Here is a 12,627-nt window from a genome sequence, read left to right on the forward strand (position 1 = left end):
CCCCCCGAATAAAAGTAATCATTATCCACAATGCTTAGCAAAATATGAGTAAAAGATAAGAGGGTAAAGAAAAATCCCTATAGATCCTTGGACATCTCAGTGTCCCAGTAATGTCATCTCCCTCAAGATCAGCCAACTGAATCTCATCATCATCAAATCTAGGCATGGATGGGTTGACGAACATCTCACGAACTACCTCAGCAGTGTCGGAAGCAAGGTCTAGCTCATCAGACTGGCCAGCTGGTGCTACCAATGTAAATGGTGCTGAAGGATCTGGGGCGGATTGGTACAAGTTAAGTAGCATATCAAATGGAAGGTCGCCAGCTGTAGCAAGTCTAGTCACCTCCCTCCGGAGCTTGTCCACCGATTTCTTGCTGACTTGGAACTTCCTCATCTTCTTTACTTCCTTTCCCAGATCCTCAATCACTGTCCCGTGCTGTACCAAGGTATCCATGATCGTCTTCTGGTTCTCCAAAATCTTCTTCAGTGTCTCATCAATGTCAAAAGGAGCTTGTGGTACATGAGAAGTGGACTGCACTGCAACAGTACTAGACAAGTCAGACAGCTTAGAAGTAGCTGTCTGCATCCAATTATTGAGCTCGCCAATGTCTGGGAGACTTGCAGAGCAGATAGGGTAAGTATGGGCACGGGCACTGGCTTTAGGGCAACTTTAGGGGCTGTGGTAGGAGCTAAAGATGATGTGGAGGCATAGCCATGGCACTGGTAGAGGGCTCGACAGAGGTGGATGGAAGATCAGCTGCCTCAGAAGTTACCAATATTGGCTCATCAAACTGGTTTGTGGTGGTAGAAGGCTAGGCTTTCTTATTTGGGTTGCTCGCATCCATCAAAGAATACCAGTCAAATGGCTTCTTCTGCTTCACCTTGGTGTCAAAATCTCCCGTCTCTACCTTTGCATCAGTAAGGTACTCTGTGATAGTGTTGGGATAAGGGTAGGCCGAGCTATCATGCCGTGCAATCACTAAAATATTAGCCGATATCACGGCACCCACATTGATTGGGTAACCGGTCATGATAAAAGCCACAAGCACTGCCAAGGGATAGGAAGGTGAGTCTCATTTTGGCATGGATCTAACCTGCTACATACAAAGGTTTGCCACCATTTTGACTCAAAGCTCAAAGTACTCCGCTGAATGGGAACCCCAACGGTAATCCATGGGGGTGGTTGCCCTGGTGGTGCTAGGATCTCATCCAACTAAGGTCAGACTTCCTCCTTTAGTGTGTACTTCTCCAAATATTTCTTCGGCTCAACATCCTCGAAGCCCAAATACGCATTTAGCGTATGCTTATCAACCTCACCTTGAGGTTGCGCACTTTGGTCACCTTCGTCCCTTTTTCGATATGAGCAACATTGGCATAAAATTCTCGGACGAGGTATTCTTTTGCATTCTCTACTCTCTCGGTGAACCACATCCACCCCTTTCGTGCCTTGAACTGTCTCAATAGCTGGGTTGTACTTCTCCAAATCCTTCAAAAAAACTGTCGCTCAAGAGTTAGCGACCTCAATGGCCACCACATGCGAAAATTGGTGAAGGCGGCCAGGCTGACAAAGCGATCCTCCCAAACCTCTTTCTTCTTTGATCTTTCAAGGCATGTAGCCGTAGCATCTCTCCCTCTGCCATCATAGGGGATGTCATGTATAACTGGTGCCTCAAGGACTGGTGCAGCTAATGGATCAGAAGCCTGACTCACTCTTTGGTGATTAAGACGGTTCGTCCCTGAGCTGGTACCTCGACTATCTGGCTGGTTGTTCCTCCTGAACAAAGGCTGAGTTGCCCTCTAACACCTCCCTAGACGGTACGTAGGAGCTAGACTCGGAGAGGTCTACACCTCTTGACGAGCACAAAACACACACTTAATTTACGCTCGCTAATCAAAGATAGTATAGTATAATATCATATCCACAGGGATTGGATTTAAACAGTATTCTCGTTGTTGCTAACTTGATTACTATCCAGGAGAATGAATAGTTGAGGTTTATATGATTAATAACTAAAATTAACTAAGAATCTAAAGTTATTGACTAGTGACTATCGAGATAAGGAATAAGCAAATAAGGTTATCAACGGGAGCAAAAAGAGTTTTGATAGGATAGGCGCAAGATAATTATTCGGGATCCAACTCTAGATAATTCACTTCTAATGTTCAAGTGAGTCTCTCGAATTCACTCAATTATTAGTTCAAACGTTCAGCAAAAACTCATCTCTCGATTAACTCTTAACCGCACAAGATGAACCAATTTTAACCACGTGAAGATATGCAAGAATGCGCAGTGGACTGGTCTTTAGGAAAACACTTCTTTTGATTATTATCCTAACTAGGTTTAATCAATAATTCAACTAGCCTCTTTCGATTACTTCAAAGAATCTATGAACTCAACCAACAATATAATGCAAAGATATCACATGTTATGCCTCTCTCGATTAAAAGAACTAGTGAATATAGATGCAAAAATTAAATCATTCAAAACGATTCAATACATAAAACTAGAGTTATAATCCACAAACAATCATCAATACACCAAATTCATCAACCCCTAAAGGAAAATACTCTATAGATAGGGATAAATTCATCACAAATATAATTAAAGTATAGGAAAACATAAATTCAATCCAAACTCGGGTCTTAAGTGAGGAAGGAATGATGAAATCCTTGTGCTTCTGATCTTCCAACTCCTCCTTAGCGTCCTTAGGTCTAAAGTATGTCAAAAGTCCAGTAAATAACGTTTTTTCATGTATTTATACCAAGTAGGGTCGGGCCTAGATGAAATCACCTTGTCTTAGCCGAAATAGGACATTCACTCTGTAAAAAATACACAGGCGCGCCATGAGTCGACGCTAGTGGACTTTTTCAGGGAGCTCAACAATTCAACAGGCAACAAAAATACACTGCTGCGATGCACCACACTCCGCCCCACACGCCGCAATAGGCAAAATTCTCGGAGTCTTTCTTTTTGCTTGATTTTTGATGTCCAGATGCGGTCCTTGACCCCCCAACACGTTCCCGGCTTAATTCCTTGGGCCTTTACTCAGACTTCAAAGATCCAAATAGCTCGAATTAGTTCCACAACATCTACATAGCTCGGAATCACTCCTACAAGAGACAATAAGTGCAAAACACTACCAATTAAAGCTCAACACAAGTAAAGTGCAGTGAATTCAACTGCAATAAGTGACTAAAATACGCAATTATAGCCTACCATCAACATCCCACACTTAAAACATTGCTCATCCTCGAGCAATCAAACTACACTTTACATAGACAGGATCTTTTCAAATAACTCTCCTAACTCATCACACCAAGAATATTTAAAACAGATTAAGCACATTACTGTAACATCCTCGCCTCAAGATTTGACTTAAAAGCACCATGCATTTTTCGCAACCCGCTCACTTACTCTAACACAGAGGTCAAACATTACCTTTCCTTCATGAATCAAGTGCCCTCACACAACAATATAGAGTAGTTCCATACACAATAAAATTTAAGAACAATTAGGAACTCAAAATAAAAAGAATTCGCACTCTTAGAAGTAACATTCATATGCCGCAAAAGACATTCCATAGGCTTGCCCATAGTGTAATACTCAATTAATCAAGCTCATTCAGCCAAGGATCAAGTAGGACTTTATTTGGTCGTAATGTAGGCTGCGGAATGGGTAGGATATATTTGGATATAAGCATGACTACACCTCCCTAAGCACTTTAATACATACAATTAACCATTCAAAGCTCACACTTATGTCAAATCAAAACTCCACCCTCACATCAATATACATCAACTCCCAACTTCTTTAAGTACAAATACATCAAAAGTTACCACTATCAAGAAGTATTTTTAACAATACAACTACTTTTTTTTTCTTTTTCAATTCAAATGGCGCTTACTTTTTCAAAATAGTGCAGCTTTCTCTTATTTCAATAGTTCCACCCAAACGGAGGAGGAACCTCGCTATTGGATTTTGCTAAAGCATTGGAGTTGGTGATTGCGAACTCTAGTTTTCCGAAGAAGGAGAAGCATTTGATTACGTTTCAAAGTACGGTGGAAAAAAATCAAATTGACTACCTCCTCCTCAGGAGGTGTGATAGAGGATTGTGTAAGAATTGCAAGGTTATCCCGGGGGAGACCCTCGCGAAGAAGCATAGGCTCTTGGTAATGGATGTCGGTATCATGATAAAGAGGAAGAAGAGGTATGTTCGAGGTCGACCGAGGATCAGGTGGGGAGCCTTAACATAGGATAAAACGTAGGAGTTGGGGGGGAAGGTTATCGTCTTTGGGAGCCTGGAGGAGTAGTGGGGACGTGAGCGTAATGTGGACGACGATGACGAACTGTATAAGGGAGGCGGCGAGAGAGGCATTAGGGTCTCGAAGGGTTACTCGAGCGGGCAAAAAGGTGACTGGTGGTGAAATGAAGTGGTCCAAAGTAAAGTGGAAGCGAAGAAGGCGGCGTACTTGAAGTTAGTAGGGAGCTCAAACGAGGAGGAGAGGAGAGCAAACAGAGAGAGGTATAAGGTAGCTAGGAAGGAGGTGAAATTGGCGGTCATAGAGGCTAAGACTGCAGCATTTGGTCTTATGTACGAGGAACTGAGTGACAAAGGCGGTGACCAACACGAGAGAGAGGAAGGTTTAGGATATGTACCGAGTGAGGTACATTAGAGATGAGGACGGTAGAGTATTGATGGGAAAGGTACAGATTAAGCGGAGATGACAGACTTACTTTCATAAACTTCTAAATGAAGAGGGGAACAGAGATATTGTGCTAGGTGAATTGGGTCTTTCCGAGAGTCACCGAGATTTTGGGTATTGTAGACACATTAAGGTTGAGGAAGTCATGGGGGCTATGCGAAAGATGAGTCGGGGCAAAGCAACTGGGCCAGACGAAATTCTGGTAGAATTTTGAAGGAGTGTTTATAGAGCAGGCTAGGAGTCGTTAACTGGTTGTTTAATGTGATTTTTCAGGATGCAGAGGATGTCAGACGAGTGAAGGTGGAGTACGGTGATACCGTTATACAAGAACAAAAGTGATATCCAAAGTTGTAACAACTATAGGGGTATCAAGTTGCTAAGTTATACCATGAAAGTTTGGGAGAGGGTGGTGGAAGTAAGGGTGAGGAGGACAGTGTCTACATCCGATAACCAGTTTGGGTTCATGCCTGGTCGGTCGACTACGGAAGCTATCCACCTTATTAGGAGGTTGGTGGAACAATACACGAATAGGAAGAAGGATTTGCACACAGTGTTTATTAACATGGAGATAGTGTATGACAAGGTGCCTAGGGAGATTCTTTGGAGATTCCTAGAGGCCAAAGATGTGTCGGTCGCTTGCATTAGGGCGATTAAGGACATGTATGGTGGAGCTAAGATTCGGTTTAGGACAGAGCGAGGTGACTATGAGCATTTTCCACTTGTTATGGGGCTACACCAAGAATATGCGCTCAGCCCGTTTTTATTTGCTCTGGTGATGGAAGCAATGACGCACCATATTTAAGGGGGGTGCCATGGTGTATGTTATTCGCTGACGTCATAGTTCTGATTGATTAGACCCAAGGCGGCGTTAACAAGAGGCTGGAGGTTTGGAGACAAGCCTTTGAGTCTAAAATTTTCAAGCTAAGCAGGACTAAGATAGAATACCTGGAGTGCAAGTTTAGCGCGGAGTCGAGGGAAGCGGGCGTGGACGTGAGACTTGAATCATAGGTCATCCCCAAAAGAGGTAGTTTCAAGTACTTGAGGCCAGTTATCCAGGGGGATGAGTAGATCGATGAGGATATCGCACATCGTATAGGGGTAGGGGGATGAAATTGAGGTTAGCATATGGAGTCTGTGTGATAAGAAAGTGCCACTGTTGCTCAAAGGTAAGTTTTATAGAGCCCTCGTTAGACCAACCACGTTGTATGTGGCAGAGTGTTGACCAGTTAAGAACTCACATATCCAGAAGATAAAAGTAGCATAAATGAGGATGTTGGGGTGGATGTGTGGCAAACTAGAATGGATAAGATTAGGAATGAAGTTATTCGGGCGTGGCTCCTATGGATGACAAGATGCGGGAAGCGAGGCTTAGATTGTTCGGGCACGTGCGGAGGAGAAGCCCAAATGCCCCAGTAAAGAGGTGTGAGCGATTGGCTTTGGTGGGTACGAGAAAAGGTGGAGCACGGCCTAAGAAGTAATGGGGAGAGGTTTCAGGCAGGACATTGTATGGCTTCAGATTTCCGAGGAGATGGCCCTTAATAGAAAGGTGTGGAGGTCGAGCATTAGGATTGTAGGTTAGGAGGTAGTTGATCAATTTCTACTTCGTACCGGGTGTGAGGCTAGCCTGATAGGGATTCGTCTCAGATTTCTAGTGGTTAATGTTGTGTTCACACTATTCTTCCGTTTTCCATATTATAGGGCCTTATTTACTTGTTATTGTTATTATTTTTCATCTATTTTCTGGCTCTTATGTCGCTGTTATTATTTCTATGTTTGTTGTTGATGGTATTGATGTATTTGTCTCTTTTTGTCTTCTTGAACCGAGGGTCTTTCGGAAACAGCCTCTATATTCCCTCGGGGTCGGGGTAAGGTCTGCATACTCACTACCCTCCCTAGACCTCACTTGTGTGATTTTATTGGTTGTTGTTGTTGTTGTTGAACCTTGACTCTGAGGATTTTTGTTGCTATCAAAAACTTGATTTCACTTTGATCTACTCTAAGTGCTCCGTCCTTCTGTAAAGAAATTCATATCAAGAAAGTGAAATTCAATTAAATTTTGCTCTTATATCCATATACGACATGTTATATATGTATCCATGCTTCATAAAAGAAAGTTACCAAAAAGGAAATGAACTGACCCATGAATTGATAATTCATTTGTCTAACTATCACACAGAATAAAAATATTCCATCGTATTGTCCAGTGGGGCAGAAATTGTGTGAGGAACAACGAAAATAGCAATCAACTGGCCATGAGAATAGTTAATCGAAAGAGCAATAGAGGCTCCATGGTTTTCTAGCAAATTTAGAAGCTATAGAATGAATTAATATCATAAAGAATTACTACACTTTTCAACTTATTTTTGAAGTAGTTCTCAACAACATAGAATTTTGGTGCACTTGCAAGTCTAATATGTGGAAACACCCAAATCAGTAAATAGTAGTAAGAGGTGCTTACTCCCATATGCTATAAAAATATTTTTTATTGTTCTTTAATATCCATGTTTCTTTCTTTATACCACGAAATTGATGGATTGATTACCATCATGAGAGAATGCAGAAATCTCTTTATAGGAATCAGATGAAGGACCACCAAATCATTTGCAAGTATGAAGCAAGAAAGCACAAATTAGTCAAGCAATGAAAGAACATGCAGAAACTAATAATATTAGCCACGCTATATCAGAATAACCTTCTTTAGCCGAGGGTCTATCGGAAACAGTCTCTCTGCCCTTCCAGGGTAGGGGTAAGGCTGCGTACATCCTACCCTCCCCATACCCCACTTGTGGGACCACACTTGGTTGTTGTTGTTGTTGTTGCTGCTATATCAGAATAAAATGCATTAAAATGGGTATTTCTGAAAGTATCATATCAATGATATTTTTTCTTCATATTGAACGTCTAAAAATGTGTCCAAGTAAAAAAAAATACAAACTCATCTTTAATGATGCACCAAAATGGATCGTATGACAGACTGCATACGGGAATAAATGAATGATATTATTACATACAAAAAAAAACCTGAATTCCGGTTAGAGACGCAATTTTATTCATAATAGAACTAAGGATTAAACACTTATCTAATTGAGTTAACTCAGTTGAATCCCAGTGAAGATCACCACGAATACTTTGTTGTATGACTTGGTAGCGAGTAGAATGGAATAGAGAACAACGGATTTTCATCTCCCTATTACTTAGTTTTAAATGATAAGATTTGCATGTACAGTATAAAATAGAAAGCTCAAACAGTTAAAGTAACTAAAGAAAAACATCAGAAGATTGAAAAAAAGGACTCAGCAAAAATTATTCGAGAGAAGAAAGAAAGCTCATAATACATGAAAAGGATACAAAGAGGAGAGGAATGAAAGCTACTTTCAGTAACAGAGGAAACATGAAGCAAAAGGAAGAGAAACAATTAAGTGCCTGAGCAGCAGCACTTTTGATACCTTAAATTTTCAGTAAAAGCAACTTAATTGTGGACTAATTAGTTGGTACAAAGACAAATTTCATAATACATGTGCAGCTCAGGTACAATTACTGACATGCATGTAAAAATTCAAGCAACTCAAAACAATATAGAAAACTAACATATAATCACCAAATTATTGAATAAACAAAGCACAGTTGCACAAATAACTCAACGAACCAGAGAGGTCGCACCAGATTCAAATAGAACAATTGAACAAAGATGGATAAACTTACCAACAGATAATGCGAAAAGAAAGAGACATTGCGTTTTCCCCAAATCACTAAGCTTGCACTTAAAAGAGTGAAGACCGAGAGCGTGAGACAAATTGAAACGTGAGCAATAGAAGCGTAAGCGAATAGGGCAAATTTAAACAGGGCAAGAACAGAAAATAGGGCTTTTGGTAATTGAAACGATGGTATCGGTGTTGACCCAAAGTTGCAATGACGAAAATTACTAAATTTCCCATAAAGTAAATGATATTTTCAGAAATACCCTTGGTCGTACGCAAACTTTTACTTATTAGGCGAAATGGCTTCCTCGTCACTTCAACTTGTAAAGCTTTTGAAAGCCGATACACGAACTTTGGATTTTTCCCGTATGAACGCTCGAACTCATGATTCCCTTATCTAATAAACACATCTGACTCTTGAGCCTATACGCGTGTATTACACATACACAGACGTGTCCATCCAGTCAGCAAATGACCAATCCAAAAGTAAGACCCAACCCAACTAATGACATGTGTAATTTTTCAATAAAAATTGTCACCTATATTTATATTTGAAAAATAAAAATATAAATACAATAAGAAAGAAAAAACATAAACCCTTCTAGGTTCCTCTTCCCCGTTCCTTCCCATCCTCCCCCGTGCACACTTGCAACTCATTCGTCTACTTCCATATTAGCACTCCCTTCCTAGGTTCTTTTTCGTCCTCTCCTCTCTCTCTAAATTTTGCTTATGTTTTCCAGCTAGGTAGATTGCCGGAGAAATTTTCCGATCAATACTGTCGCAGAATTGGTTTTCTTTAAAGTTGTGACAATTAATTCGTTGTAGTGGCCAATTGGCGTGACCTCCTCAGCAGCAGGAATCGATTGGCATTTCTCTTGGGCGATTTAGACCACTGGAACGCCATCTCCGATCAACTGGAGCCCGCCGGAGAGTTGCAGGTCATCAGAAGTGGCGATTCCTACGGTGAAATCTCCTGATTTTTTGTGGAGAGGTAGTTTTTGGTATGGAGAACAATCCCTACGGCTTGGAGTTAATAGTCAGACCCGATGAATTGAACTGCCTAATCTCTAAATCTGACCCGATAAATTTTTCTATTTTTTTAAATTAATTATTTATCTTTTTTTTAATTATTTATCATATGCACGCGCTTAATACCGATGTTGACACTCAATTGGTCACATCAGCTATAATATTGCCACCTAAGCATAGTCAACGGTCAAAGGTGTTTATTAGTAGACATTTTCTCAAGTAGAGGTGTTCAAATGGGAAAATCCAAAGTTCGCGTATCGGCTTTCAAAAGCTGTACAAGTTTAAGTGGCCAGGAAGCCATTTCGCCTACTTATTATATAGTTTATTATAAATATTAGGAAATAATTAAATAATTATTTTATTCAGTGATAAAAAAGACAAATACATTTATCTAAGGGCTTCGTAGTTCGTACTTCTAATATATTATAATAAATTACATGAGTGTTTATGTAATTTGCCCTAGTTTAATAAATCTAAGGGGCTGTTTGGTTCCAAACTCGATATCCAGGGATCAACAATTCCCAAGTTATAATCTTGTGATTATTATCCCACATCCAATGCGGGATTGCTAATATAATTTGGTACACCAATAATCAAATATGACATAAATATATGTTTTGTTTCGAGATTAGTATTTTATAGCATGTTTCGCCAAGCTTCTCAAGAGGCCAAAAGTGTTTTTTTTTCCCAAAAGTACTTTTTTTTCTCTTCAAAAGTACTTTTTTCAAAAGCACTTCTCAAAATAAGCTGATTTCTCCAGCTTGGCCGAACAAGCTAATAATCCCATTAACCAAATGACCGCTAATGGTATAAAAATCATTACATTTTCTGTTTATATCTATACTATATTAAAAGCACGAAGGCCTTTAGCGAAATGTCGTTCGCCTTTTATACCCTTTAAAAAATAATTTCATACTAGACAAAATAGTCATTTAATTATTTTCCTAATTTTTAGGATTTTGAAATAAATTAAAGTTCTACTTATTGTTGATACCCAATTTTTTCCCAAAATATTTAAAATTGCATATATACCTTCAAAATCATGCATTAATAGCAATCGGTATTTTTTCATAATTTTCCTATATTTTTATTAATTTACCCAGCATTTTATTTCCAATAAATAATTACAAAATGGCATTACAAATAATTTCAAAAATATTTCTTGATTTAATTTTTTATTCATGGTCCTATTTAAACCAAATTATTTCATAATTAGCCAAATTGGCATCTTTTGGCTATAATTGCAATAACTTTACAATTATAGCCAATCATATAATTTTATACCATCTTTACCCAAATTTAGTCATTTGTATTTTAAAATACTAAAAAATCATTTTAAATTATTTTCTATGCATGAAATTCATTTTTGTGATTAATAGCTATTTTTACAAATTATTTTAATTAATTTAATTGGGTATTTAACAAATAGCCTTCTTTCATTTCGATTCTAGCCTAATTAAACCAGACCCCAAACCCAACTAAATCAGCCCAAACAACCCAGGCCCAATCCATTAATCTCCCGAACCAATTTCTTGTTTAATCTGGACCGTTGATCAATTTTGATCAACGGACCAGATTCACCCATACCATAATAAACCCTAAAAAGATTAACCCCCACCCCCTCCCAAACCCTCATTCCCATTCTCTCATTCTCTCTTCTGCTCCGCCATTACATCCTCTCATCTCTCTCAAGCTCCCTCTACTAAACCCTAAGCTCCTCTCACCGGCCGTTGGCTCGCCGGTAACAATGGTGGCTCAACCACCATCCCTAGCCTCCATGGCTCCCTCACATGCCGGATCCTTGCTACCTTGAGGTCCTCAAGGGAACCAGAGGCTGTTCAACTCACACCCATGGCCTTTTCATGCCGTTCTCAGGCCACCCTTAGCCGTCCGAGTAAGATCTTTATATTTTCCGGCTAGATCCATGGCTTCTAAGTCGGAATCTCTGGGTTATCTCTCTCTGAAACCCTAACTCATATCTTGACTCTTCAGATCTACCACAGATCTGAGTATATTTTGAGTTATCTTTACTATTTTCTTAAGAATCTCTCCGATTTTTTAAAAACGTCTTTTCATCTTCAAACTAGGGTTTATTAACCCCTTTTCAAAATGACTTTTCCTTCTAATTTTCAATATTATTCAATGATTTTTACTACGTTTAAACGTTTATTCATGTTTTTCCCCTTTTATCTGATTTATTATGTTAAAACCCTAAGCCCATTGGCCCTAATCCTGGGTTCTGAGTCTGTCTCTGATGATTTGATTCGTATGTGTGCTTGTTTCTCATGAACGTTCTGAGTTTCTGTAATTTTACCCTATTATGCTCATTAGGGTTTCTGATTTTTTGCCTCTTCTTGCATATTATGTGTTTATTCCGTGTATGCATAGAGATTTGTGGTAATCTCCCCTTAATCAGTACTACTCCTGTTTGAATCCCTAATTTTCTGTAATTGATACCTTTCACTAATCTCTTGTGATGATTTTCTTACTGATTTTTAACCTCTATGATATTTTCTTGCCTTATTTTTTGGTCGACTATGCTGTCAATCGATTCTTAAGTACTTTCCTTAATTAGATTTTCTGAACCTAGCCTAATTACTTGTTCTATACTTACTATGCCTGAAAATATTTCCTTATGTGCTATGTTCCAGTCTTATGTGATCTCTTTCCTTATTTGTCTTTACCGTTTGAAGTTAACTCCCTTAATTGAGGAGTACTTACATTGATTTTATACTGATTGATTCTGAGTCCCTATAATTACTGCTTGACTTTGATTCTTACCTTATTATTCTACCTAGTTTCAAACTATATATACATACTCTCTCATTAACACAAACACACGAACACATTAGTTCAAACAACTATCTCTCACACTCAAAGCTTTCTGCTTTCTTTCTTTGCTACTTGCTACTATCTTGAATTAGCCTGCTGTGAGCCAAGGCTAATTATTGTGCTCTCCTATCCTCCACTTTGTGTTTACTATTTTCTTTACTGGTATGTTCTGATTTCAATTCAAGTTTCAAAAATAATATGTTTCTTTTACTATTCAGTTCATCCTGTTTCTAGTATGTTTCTATCTATGGTTTTGTTGTGCAACCTGTAGTTGAGATGCTTTCTTGTCTATCTAGTTATGTTATGTACTACCCCTATTAGGATCAGCATTCTTATGAAATGTCACCCCCCCACCCTACCCCCC

At 39.1% G+C, this 12,627-nt stretch overlaps 1 protein-coding gene across 1 annotated transcript; it reads left to right on the plus strand.

Moving 5' to 3' along the window:
* LOC109232525 lies at positions 5,093–5,712 on the plus strand. Its single transcript, XM_019398293.1, has 2 exons — positions 5,093–5,476; positions 5,560–5,712. Exons 1-2 carry the CDS (start codon positions 5,093–5,095, stop codon positions 5,710–5,712), a joined length of 537 nt encoding a protein of 178 aa, XP_019253838.1.

Source organism: Nicotiana attenuata, chromosome 9 (assembly GCF_001879085.1).
Source record: "Nicotiana attenuata strain UT chromosome 9, NIATTr2, whole genome shotgun sequence".
Classification (NCBI taxonomy): domain Eukaryota; kingdom Viridiplantae; phylum Streptophyta; class Magnoliopsida; order Solanales; family Solanaceae; genus Nicotiana; species Nicotiana attenuata.